This window comes from Urtica dioica, chromosome 6 (assembly GCF_054948205.1).
Source record: "Urtica dioica subsp. dioica isolate 48M chromosome 6, U.dioica_male_clone48M_v1_H2, whole genome shotgun sequence".
NCBI classification, from domain to species: Eukaryota; Viridiplantae; Streptophyta; class Magnoliopsida; order Rosales; family Urticaceae; genus Urtica; species Urtica dioica.
The window spans coordinates 42,267,515-42,279,941 of record NC_142761.1 but is presented as its reverse complement, the minus strand read 5'-3'; the positions used below and the strand labels follow the sequence as shown (position 1 = coordinate 42,279,941).

At 35.4% G+C, this 12,427-nt stretch overlaps 1 protein-coding gene across 1 annotated transcript; it reads right to left on the bottom strand.

Moving 5' to 3' along the window:
- Nucleotides 1-2,347: 2,347 nt before the first annotated feature.
- On the bottom strand, nt 2,348-2,977 carry LOC149394335 (uncharacterized). Its single transcript, XM_089618314.1, has one exon. The coding sequence runs from the start codon at nt 2,975-2,977 to the stop codon at nt 2,348-2,350; it is 630 nt and encodes a 209-aa protein (XP_089474440.1).
- Nucleotides 2,978-12,427: the final 9,450 nt, after the last annotated feature.

The window sequence follows — 12,427 nt, the reverse complement described above, 5'->3', positions numbered from 1 at the left end:
TTTCAATTCTTCATTTAAGGAGGCAACAGAGGCAAGGAGTTCGTCCTTTTCTTTTGAAGCGGTGGCAATCTTCTCATAAAGCCTTTGATTAAGACTAACAACATCATTCCACTTGCTGTAGAGAAGTCCATAAGCCTTGGTAACAGACTCAAGTGTTAATTCTTCTTCATCTTCTTCGTTGTTGCTGACTTCAGAGTCGCTGATGTAGAAAACGTCACTAACACAACTTGCGACAGTGATGCATGGCTTCAAATTGTCTTAAGAATCACGGGCAGTAAAAGCAAGGAAGTTGTCGATAATGTCTTCCTCTTCTGAATCCTCATCACTCCAAGTACGGGTGTTGTAGCTTTTGTTACGCTTCTTGAGGGTGTTGGCACATTCTGCTTGGATATGACCGAATCCATGACATTCTCGACATTGAATCCCCTTAGCTTTGACATTCAGATCTGTGGAAATTTCGTTGGCGTTGGATCTGTTTTGGGAACTGTCAGAGACAGTTTCTGAAACACTTCTGCAAGTGTTATTGTTCATCCTCTTCATGAATTTTCCAAAGTTCTTAGCCAGAAGAGAGATAGTCCTAGCCAAGTCTTCCTCTTCAGTAAGGCCGTGGTTGTTGTCGAGGTCAGCTTTCAATGCAATTCCATGAGTCTTTGGCTCGGGATTGTGGTGCTCATCGTTCATCTCAAAGGTTCTGAGGGAACCCTGTTGTCAATGGTGCCCACAAGAAGAGTTGTAGTGTGTATTTATGTACATTTGATGTCATATAGTCTTACGAAGACTCTTGCTTGTAACTGCTTATTTATTAACAAAAGTTGAAACGTTCATTCAATCTTCATTGTCTGAAGCTTTATGATAAAACATTAGTCTTTAGTCCATAAACAAACTAAACAACTTACGAAGAGACAAATGTAGATTTGCATGAACAAACTCTTCGTAGTTTGCTTAAAACAATATATTCGCAATCTAAGGGTCAAAGGACTATTGACCTCCGTACGATTGTTAGGGGAATCTATGATGTTTGGTTATGCGGCATTGAGAGTTGGAGACTCTATAGTTCTTCTAGGTATCTTCCGAAGGTACTGAATTGACCAGTGCACTTCTAGAGACAATATAAGAACAAACCATTTAACCTCTTATGTCTCGAAGTCACTACGTATGAATTGCATCGTGCTTACCTTAATCCTGAAATGAGACATGTCATTTCACACCTTAGTATTCTCATTTGAGAAAGTCAGAGTTCGGACTCACTATGTGATTCCGAACAAGGTCTATTGGTGAAGTACTAAGTTGTGAGAATGTCATGAGTAACTTTGTGAAGTTCTCATAGATATGGAATTCATGTACAAGATTGCTGAAATGCAATGTATATCACCTCATGCTTTGTTCCTTGGAATGTGAATAAATGAACTGGCCAGTGTCCAAATTGAGTCTTGACTCTTTTGGATGAAACAATGTGACTTGTTAGCTCCTCGTCAATACATTGTTTCTAACTTATTCACAAGCGACAAATGAGTTGAGGAAATAACAGCTAGAAGGGTAAAATGGTAATTTTGTAAATCCCGACTAGCTGATGATATTCATGAAGGGTAAACACTGATAATATTCTGTGGATCCACTCATTACAATTAGGTTGAATTCTTGAGTAGAAAATAAATTCATTTGAACCGAGAGATTTTCAGTGTCAACTTTTTAGTGGAGTCAGTTGACATTAAGCTAAACTTGGAAAAGGTTTGTGAACTTTTGAGTCCAAGTATTTTAGCTCAAGCTTTGTTCATTTGGATCCATGAGGTCACTGTCACGAATATGAATAGTTAAACTGGAAGCTAAGTCAAAACAAGACGAAAATTGTCAAAAGGGTATTTTTGTCTTTTGAGACATAGGATGAAATGAATGTCAATAAATTTTTTTGACAAGGTCATTTGATGACTTGATAACACTCGGCCATGACTTGATCATTGGGCCTTGTGGATTAATTTCATTTCATAAGAATTTTATTGAAAATTCTTAATGGGCCTTTTTCATGTTGTCATGAACAAATGGAAAAGCTTCTAGAAGGCATTTCTAGAGTGTAATAGGCGCCCACTACCCAAAGAGTTATTTTGTGCATAAATGTATCAAGATACTTGCCAAAAGAAAAAGAGGAAACAAATTTCCTCTATGAGGAAAGTAGAATTTCGGCCAAACAAGCAAATGAGAGAGCAATGAATAAAAGAGGAAACATGTGCTCATATTAGTTTTATTTACATGTGCTTGCACTTTATCTAGGTTAGTAAAAACTGTTTTTACTTGAAAAAGAAAATTTTTAAAATTCTGCCGCTTAACGAAGCGTTAAACTTTTTCTTAAACCCTAGATCAATTCCAACAAACCCATTAACTCTTCCAGCTTCATTGTGGATATGTCTTTAGCCTCTTCAATGGCAGTGACTTTGTAGATGAACCGCTTCGGAAGCGACCGTAGAACTTTTCTGACAAGTTTTTCCTCAGGCATTTTTTCACCAAGGACAAACGATTCATTAGACAAGTCACAAAGTCTAGAATTGAATTCACTAATAGTTTCATCTTCTGTCATTCTTAAGTTCTCAAATTTAGTAGTCAAAAGTTGGAGACGAGACATTCGTACCGTATCAGTTCCTTCATGAGTGACTTGAAGGATATTCCATGCGTCTTTGGCCACTTCACATATAGAAATCAGCTTGAATGTGTTGGGGTCAACGGCAGCCATGATCGCATTAAGAGCTTTAGAGTTACCGCTTGCCAGTTTATCTTCATTCACATACCAATCAACTTCAGGTTTCAAAACAGTCTCTCCGGCACCATCAGTGGTGGTGGGGTGCTTCCAGCCAGTGAGGACGGCTCTCCGAGCTTTCTCGTCTAGTGCTTTTAAGAAGACCTTCATCCGAGCTTTCCAATACGAGTAGTTTCCACCGTCGAGGAGGGGCGGACGGCCAATAGATGCACCTTCTCTCATGAACTCCATCTCTAAATAAACAGATCAGTAACACTACGGATCACACTCACCAAGACTGAGTGAACCGCTCTGATACCAATTGAAATTACTGAATCTGCTCAGCTGTTTCAGAAAGTGTTTGTAACAAAAAGTGCGACAGTTGCTGAAATTTAGAGAAACAAAAGATTAACGATATGAGTGCGGAAATAATAAATAGACACCAGAGTTGGTAACCCAGTTCGGCAATTCGTGCCTACGTCTGGGGGGCCTTTGCCCGGTGAAAAGCAATTTACTATGATAACGTGGTACAATAAGGATTTACACTCAACGACTCCCTCGCTAGCTACCCAACCTACGTCTATCCTCTTCAACAGCAACTTAGGCTCCCCCTAAGTACGAGATCCCCTCGATTCCCACAGAATATCTCTCCCGAGACTTCTAAACGTGTTTCCCAACAAAAACAATTGAAAAACCTAACCTCTAGCTTCTAATACAATCACCCGTATATAGGCAACAAAGCAGAGGTAAAAGACACCTTAAAAGCTTGAACACAAGTCGTTCTAAGCTCAGCTAAAACACTCAAATAAATCTCTCCAAAGGCGTGAGTGCAGAAGGTGAGGTGATGACCTATTTATATGAGAAAACTAGGTCAACACAAATCTTGAAGTCGGATTAGGAATACCAGCCCATTATCTCATTAATCCACGCTGGAATCCTTCTTCAAGTCGGAGTAGCGAAGCCCAAAAGTCAATGGGCCGAGACTGTTACACAGGACTGTTACAACACAAACTACGACACTTGTGACCAAACATTGTAACAAAGCCCAACGCTATCCGATAATATATTCCACGATTCTATATTATTTTGCCAACATTAATTCGCCAATAAATGTACCAACAATTCCTTTGGCGGAGTCTATCCTTTTCGCGATGAGTGAGGTGTGTCAAGTTCTTCTCTTTCAACAGTTCCGAGAAAACTCTCTTTTGCAGGTCCGAGGATCGGTGCTTCGTAACTTCCTCTCTGACGTTTTCAAGGAAAAAGAAACCGGAGAATCGATTGTAGAAATTCTTATACAAGACACGGGCAATTGTCGTCTTTCCGATGCCGCCCATTCCCCAAATTCCAATGACACGAGTGTCCTTGATCGTTAAATTGACACATAAAGATGGCTCTATAACACGCAAATTGTTATCAATTCCTACAAGACCATTTGTATCATAACTAGAAGTAGAAGGTATCATTTTTAATTCTTTCATGACAGATTCAACAATTTCTTTTATCAACTCGAACTCGGACCTGAAAAATGTAAATAATCTGTAGTCAATAAACATATCATCGATTTTTTTTTTTTACAAAGTTAATGAGTGTATTATATCAAACCTTTAAATTATTTTATACTTATATTTTATATAAATATTTTATACTTTTAGGGTCAGTATTGAAAAACCCTTATGAGTAACTAAAGATATTTATTAATATTAAATTTTAAAAAAATAAATAAACATCTATTACTCGTTGTAAAATGAATATGCATAAAAAACTGGGTTTTGCGACTAAATAGCCAATTAAAATTTTTGGATTTGTAAAATAGTCAAACCTTGTAAAATTAATGAAATAATAAAAATAAAAAACTATATGAATTAGTCAAATAGCGTCCTTCATTTAATATTATAGTCTAATTATCACAATATATATATATATATATATATATGACTTCATATTTATATAAGAACCACAAATTTTTTGTAAATTCATATAGAATATTATATATCTCCACCTCGAATATCTCTGGGACAGTATTTTCAGGAGTATTGGTCTTTGGATATCTACTCTAAATTCTGCTTTTTCGAGTTTTAGCCTCTCTGTATTATCCCGCGATTGGCCAAGTGCTATCTAGTTTGTATTTTGCTTTGTTCTAGATGAAGCTTTCTTTTTCCCCTCTTTTTTAATATATTTTTCAGTTTCTCTTAAAAAAATATATATTATCATATTCGGATACAAATATAAAGGTTAAATATATATGAACAATATTTAATGAATAAATAGAAAGTTGTTAAAACTATAAATAAATAAATAAAAATCATTTAAAAGCTGGACTTAAGGTTTATGTCAACTAAAACCATTTATCAAATACGCCAAGGTACAACAATAACTAACAATTTACCTCGCGTCTGCCGAATTAAATCCGGACAAATTAGCAGTGGCTGTCAGAGATTCCCGCCACGTCTTCAACTTTTCCGAGTCGTGTCTGAATCGTGTTTCGAGTTCTGAGAATGCAACTTCGAAGCTTCTCTTTTGGTGTCTTATATCCGTGGGCTCCACCTTGTAGAACACGGGTATAACACGCTGTTTATCTTCTTTCATGCAACGGACGATGTGGTTGAGTTCGTCCAGACACCATCGAGATTGGGCATAGTTCTCTGAGAAGACGATTATCGAGATCGCCGATGCCTTGATTGCTTCTAGAAGCACAGGCGAGATCTCGTCTCCTTTCTTGAGGTCCTCCGAGTCTATGAACGCCTTTATTCCTTTCTCGCCTAAGGCTTTGTGAAGAGTGTTGGTAAAGCCCCAGCGTCTGTCCGTGCCTCGAAAACTGATGAAGACATCGAATGTTTTTACAGAGGTACTCGAAGAAGAAGCCATAAGTGATCAACCTCCAAAAATATCAACTGATATAAAGAAAAGCTTATTAGATCGTGACTTTTTGTGAAGTTAGTTTATGCAAACTAAATGGAAGGTAATTAGTTTATAATGTGAACATATAAGCTTATAGTTTGCTGCTATAACAATAAAATTAATAGGTGCGCTCTTCTACTTTTTTTTTTTTTTTTTTTTTTTTTTTTTTTTTTTTTTTTTTTTTTTTTTTACTTTTAGTAGTGTTTTACTTGTAATAAAAAGCAGTTGCTCGACCCTAAAAAGCAGTTACTTTCATGCATTGAAAAAGTCTTTAAAAATTTCGACTTCAGGATTCTGCATCAATTAAAAACAAATTCGCAGCGATTAAAATGTCAAGGTAAAACAATTTACCTCGACCCTAAATCCCAGCCGTATTAATTCGCAGTGATTTCCAGAGATTCTCGATCTGAAGCGCCTTTGATGTCTTGAAAACGCAGCTTTGTGGCTTCCCAGATCTAGATTCCGTATGTTTGTGGGGTCCACTTTGTAGGTCTTCTTGCAACGTGCTATATGGTTGAGCGCATCCAGACACCTCCGAGAATCTTTGAGAAGATCGGCGATATCTCGATCGCTCCCTGAAGCGCAGATTAGATTTTGTGTGAGGACAGTAAAAGGAAAGTAGTAGAAAAAGAAGACAAAAGAACAAGATTGTGAGGACTCATGTGACTAGTTTTTTAAAATATAAAGCACAAAGCAATATTGCTTTTTTTCTATGCACATGGTGGGCCCCACGTGCAAGTCAGAAGTTCCTGAGAAATATGCCGATAACAATTATTAACAGTTTTTAATTAAGAGATAAGAATAAAATTTAAAAATACGACACATGTTAAAATAAAAAAGATTAACATTTGCTATTTTGATATACATAAAAAAATCCATGATTAATCATATTAAATTTATTAAAATACATATTTTGAAATGTTTATTAAGATGTGAATTTAATTATATATGAAATATATTTAAAAGGTAAATGAGTTTAGAACTTTTAAAAAATATAAAATTTAATATTATAAAGATTGAAACTCATATTTCAATCAATTCCAGAAATAATCATACTTAAATTTATAGCATGAGAATCTTGCAATTTTCTTATGTACTTATTGAACAACATGAAGAAAGAAAATATAAATTAAAAGACGAAATTAATTATAAGGTATTAGTGATAAGAATATAAAATAAAATTAGAAAATATGAGGATGCAAATAAGAAAAACAAATAAGATATTAAAAATAGAATAAAATTTTTGTGAGAGCATGGAATAAAAAATCAAATAATTTGCAAAATAGCCAATGTAAACGTTAGAAATTGCTAAATAGCTAACATTTCGTAAATTTAAGGTAAATAACCACTACATTTTATTTACAAGCGTAATTTTACAAGAATATTCATATATAGCACTCCCACCCAAAACCGATTTTGTTTTCATTTTAAATTAAAAAAATAACCAATTTAAATCAGTAAAGATTGCGCAAATCAGGACATTAACTGACCAAATCAATTACCACACGTTAAACTTTATTCGACTTCATTAGATTTCAAAGAAAAGAAATAAAAAACAAAAGACGATCGGAGAAAAAAAAATCTCACCGCAGAGAAGAATCTTAGGAACGACGAACTTCTACAGAATAAAAGAGAGAAAAAACAAGAAGATGAAGATTAATCAACGCCAACTAGAATTTTAGAGACAGCGAAAAGTACAGGTAATCAATAATCTTGGTTTTTTCTCTGTTTTTCGCAACAAAATAGTCTTCTACCACTTGTCGATGGCGGCCAAGAATGCAGGATCCGACGAGGCCAAGGGTTGAGATAGAGAGCGCGGACTGCGGGATCCGACGAGCTTGGTTGTGGTCTTCTTGGCATATGATTGAGATGAAGACTGTTGGATCTGACGAGGCCGAGGCCGAGGGCTAAGGAGGATGAGGATTGCGAGATCTGACGAGGCCGAGGGCTGAGGCGGAGGATTGCGGGATCCAACGAGGCCGAGATAGAGGGCGGGGACTGCAAGATCCGACGAGGTCGATGACGGTTACGGTATTCCCGACATAGGCTTATTGAGGAGAGGCACGCCTCCATAGAGCGAATGGCGTAGATCATTTACGGTCTTCCCGTAATACGCATATGATTGAGACGAAGACTGCCGGATCTGACGAGGCCGAGGCCGAGGGCTGAGGCAGAGGATTGCGGGATCCGACGAGACCAAGATAGAGGGCGAGGGCTATGAGATCCGACGAGGTCGATGACGAACACGGGTAAAACAAGCTGTTTATCTTCTTTCATGCAACGGACGATGTGGTTGAGCTCATCCAGACACCGCCGAGATTGGGCATAGTTCTCTGAGAAGACGATTATCGAGATCGCCGATGCCTTGATTGCTTCTAGAAGCACAGGCGAGATCTCATCTCCTTTATCGAGGTCGTCCTCGTCAATGAAGGCCTTTATTCCATTCTCGCCTAAGGCTTTGTGAAGAGTGTTGGTAAAGCCCCAGCGTGTGTCCGTGCCTCGAAAACTGATGAAGACATCGTATGTTTTTACAGTAGTACTCGAAGAAGAAGCCATAAGTGATCAACCTCCAAAAATATCAAAGGGTCTTATCTGAAATATGGAAAAGCTTGGATAGTGACTTTGTGTGAGGTTAGTTTATTCAAAGTATATGGAAGGTAAGACCAAACACAGTATGGTAATTTACCATAAACACAAAATAAAAAGTAAATAGTTTTGGATTATCATGGTGTGATAATGTTTTACTTGAACCTTTTAAGATTATATACAACAAAAAAACTGTAAATATGATTTGGATTACCTGGATGTTGGATTTTATTTTTTAAAAAATATATAAAATACTACGGAAAAAAGGGTAATTTAGCAAAATAGCCAACTCAAACCTTAGAAATTGCTAAATAGCCAAAGTTTTGTAAATATTAAGTAAATAGCCACTCGGATGACGTGGACGAATCAGATTTTTTTTTCAATTCCAGTTTGTGTCCTTTTATCTTTTGAATCCGAAATTATTTGAATTTTGAATTTTTTTTTTCCAATATCCCGAATTTCAGAGTGATTAAAATTAGGTGGTTAATTTCGGATCCTTATTTTTAGCAACTGAATATTACGTGGGTTATTTATTCCTTATTTTGTTTCCATATATATATATCTGGAATTATTAATTTCTTTTTTCTTTAATCCGATTCTTTGTGTAATCATCTGTAAATAGTTGTAAATCATAGTGTAATCAGTTGTAAATAACTGTAAATAATAGTATAAATAGTTATAATCGGCAGTTTTTTTTTAACTTGAATTTTATTAGTCGAAAATTCTGTTTGATTTTGAATTTAATTTTTTTAACAATAAATGATGATAATATTTTAGGCAAATTAGTTTTAATTCTGGAATATTCAGTCAATCTAAAGAATATTTCCCTATTTATTGTATTTAGTTATGAGATTCAAGCCATTTAGTCTTTAATGATACTTAAAATTAGATTGAATATTAATATATTACGTTATTTAAGCAGTTAAGACATTCAAATCTTTTTATTTTAGGTAGTTTAGTTTTAAATTTTAATTATTCGGTCAATCTAAAGAATAATTCCCTACTAATTAGTATTTAGTTATGAGATTACGTACATTTAGTCTTTAATGGTATAGAATATCTGATCAAATATTAGTATATTACGTGTAATAGACATATAAGGTATTTAAATCTTTTTGTAAGTCACAATTTGAATTATGTAAAATTGGTACTTTTTTTCCAAATTATTTGTAATTATAAAGTAAATAACTGTAAATAACCATATACTATAGTCAACAATGTATTAATTTGCAGTAAAAACTGTGTAAATATAAAGTCACATTAAATACAGCATCACGAGTATACATAAATATATATCGTATGGGCACAAAATTTATTAATTAATATGTCTCTACATCTACTTAAGTGTCCCGTAATTTTGATCGGCTTTTTTCTCTGGCGACTTTCCTCGCCATATTATCATTCTGTGTACACAAAGAAAATGAAGATTGTGTAAATATTTGTAAACAACTCAATTCCAGACTCTCTGCTAGAATCAAGTAAATAGCTATAAATAACATTGTAAATCTCATGTAAATATAATGTAGTCAACGTACAAAAATGGTTGCTTCACAAAATGATAAAACTTGAAAAATGAGTCCGATTTACAGAACCACCGTAAAAAATTAAAATAACCCTAATATCTAAAACTTCAAAGATTATTTGTGGGTATTCAATAATCGAATCAACAAACCCATATTTTTGTTCTTTTTTTAGTAAATCTCTTTCAAAATAAAGTAATAATAATCAATATATGCATACCTATATGTATATTCGTTATAACCATACACAACAAGATTTACACATCTAGCCATTTAAAATCGAACCCCCAAATCTCGTATGCAAATGTTTAGGGTTTAAGGCAAAAACTAGGATTACAAATAAGCAATACACGAACATTAACTACTGGCCCTTTATCCTAGAGGAAGAAGAACAAAAAAAATTCATGTTATTCAATAACCAATCCAAAAACCCATGTTTTCTCTTTTATTTTTGTGTAAATCTTTGACGAAAAATAGTAAATACGAGTTAAAATAGCAAGAACATCTACACATGCATACCAGATTTAGATTCAGCAGCCGAAATTGCTCGTCGGGGAAGATGAAAAGATTTTCGTCGGGGAAGAGAGTAGCGGTTTTGGAAAAATTTTGGGAGAGCTTTTTTTTTTTTTTTTTTTAATTTTATGACCGAGAGATATGCAATGAAGGTGAGCGGTTTTCAAATAAATGAGTTTAATGACCTCGATTCTCGGAAATCCCGATTTGCTTTGATTTTTTTATATATATATTAAGCAGGAATGAAGATTGGGCGGGAAACAATTTGAGCATTTTCGTAAACTTGGACGTGCAATTAAATATAACTGGCTATTTACTTACTATTTACAAAAGCTTGGCTATTTAGCAATTTTTAAGGTTTGAGTTGGCTATTTTGCTAATTAATTGAAAAAAAAACCCAATATAAAACTGTACGTTAAAATAGTTAATTTGTGTATAATAAACCATAAATAATACATTTATATACGTATATATATATATATATATATATATATATATATATATATATATATATATATATTAGCTCTAATTTGTATTCAAGTACAAGGTTGGAGAGAATTTGATGCCGAATTATCCATGATACCGAAAATGAAGAAAATAAAAAAAATCCCAACAATTAAATACATGATCTCTAGCCTTTATTTTTTATTATTATGCTCTTTATTTTTATTATTATGTTTCCGTTTTTAGTTATGTACTTTTAGAATTTGTGGCATTTGTTGCCTTTATCGTTTTAGCTTCATTTTCCGTTGTTGAACCTTATTTATAAAGGGTTGCATGATTTTGTAAGAGAACAGTTTTTTTGAATGAAATGAAAATTAAGACTTGCGAGTTTCCCCCAAATCCGACCTCGTGAGTGAGCATTGAGTTTGATGCCCGGAGTCTAACATTCATGCGCGAATCAATAGGCGAAGGAAGGTTCTTTGTTACTTTCGAGAAACAAAAGAGAGAAGATTCTGAATCGAGAGAATGAAAGAATTGAAAAGATACAAACGTATTTAACACTGATTATCAGAAACTAACTAATCTAAGAAAACTCCTCGAGTTTAAACTCCTCGAGATTTAAGTAGCGAGAGAGATCCGGTAGTTGACTCAGGCTGCTGCAATTAGTAAGATTAAACTCCTCGAGATTTAAGTAGCGAGAGAGATCCGGTAGTTGACTCAGGCTGCTGCGATTAGTGAGATTCAAATCATCGAGATTTGAGTTGCGATAGAGATCCGGTAGTTGACTCATGCTGCAATTAGTGAGATCCAAATTCCAGAGATTTAAGCAGCGAGGGAGATCCGGTAGTTGAGTCAAGCTGCTGCAGTTAGTAAGATCCAATTTCTAGAGATTTGAGTTGCGAGAGAGATCTGGTAGTTGACTCAGGCTGCTACAATTAGTAAGATGCAACTCCTCGAGATTTAAGCAGCGAGAGAGATCCGATAGTTGACTCAGGCTGCTGCAATTAGTAAGATGCAACTCCTTGAGATTTAAGCAGCGAGAGAGATCCGGTAGTTGACTCAGGCTGGTGCAATTAGTAAGGTTCAACTCTTCGAGATTTAAGCAGCGAGAGAGATCCGGTAGTTAACTCAGGTTGATGCAGTTATTGAGATTCAAGTAATAGAGATTTGAGTTGCGAGATAGATCCGGTAGTTGACTCAGGTTGCTGCAATTAGTAAGATTCAACTCCTCAAGATTTAAGCAGCGAGAGAGATCCGGTAGTTGACTCAGGCTGCTGCAATTAGTGAGATCCAATTTCCAGAGATTTGAGTTGCGAGAGCGATCTGGTAGTTGACTCAGGCTGCTGCAATTAGTGAGATCCAATTTTGTGAGATTTGAGTTGCGAGAGATATCCGGTAGTTGACTCAGGTTGGTGCAATTAGTAATATCCAATTTCATGAGATTTGAGTTGCGAGTGAGATCCGGTAGTTGACTCAGGCTGCTGCAATTAGTAAGATGCAACACCTCGAGATTTAAGCAGCGAGAGAGATCCGGTAGTTGACTAAGGCTGCTGCAATTAGTGAGATTCAAGTGCTCGAGATTTGAGTTGCGAGAGAGATCCGGTAGTTGACTCAGGCGGCTGCAGTTAGTGAGATTCAAGTGCTCGAGATTTAAGTTGCGAGAGAGATCCGGTAGTTGACTCAGTTTGGTCCAATTAGCAAGATTCAAGTGCTTGAGGTTTGAGGTGTGAGAGAGGTCCTG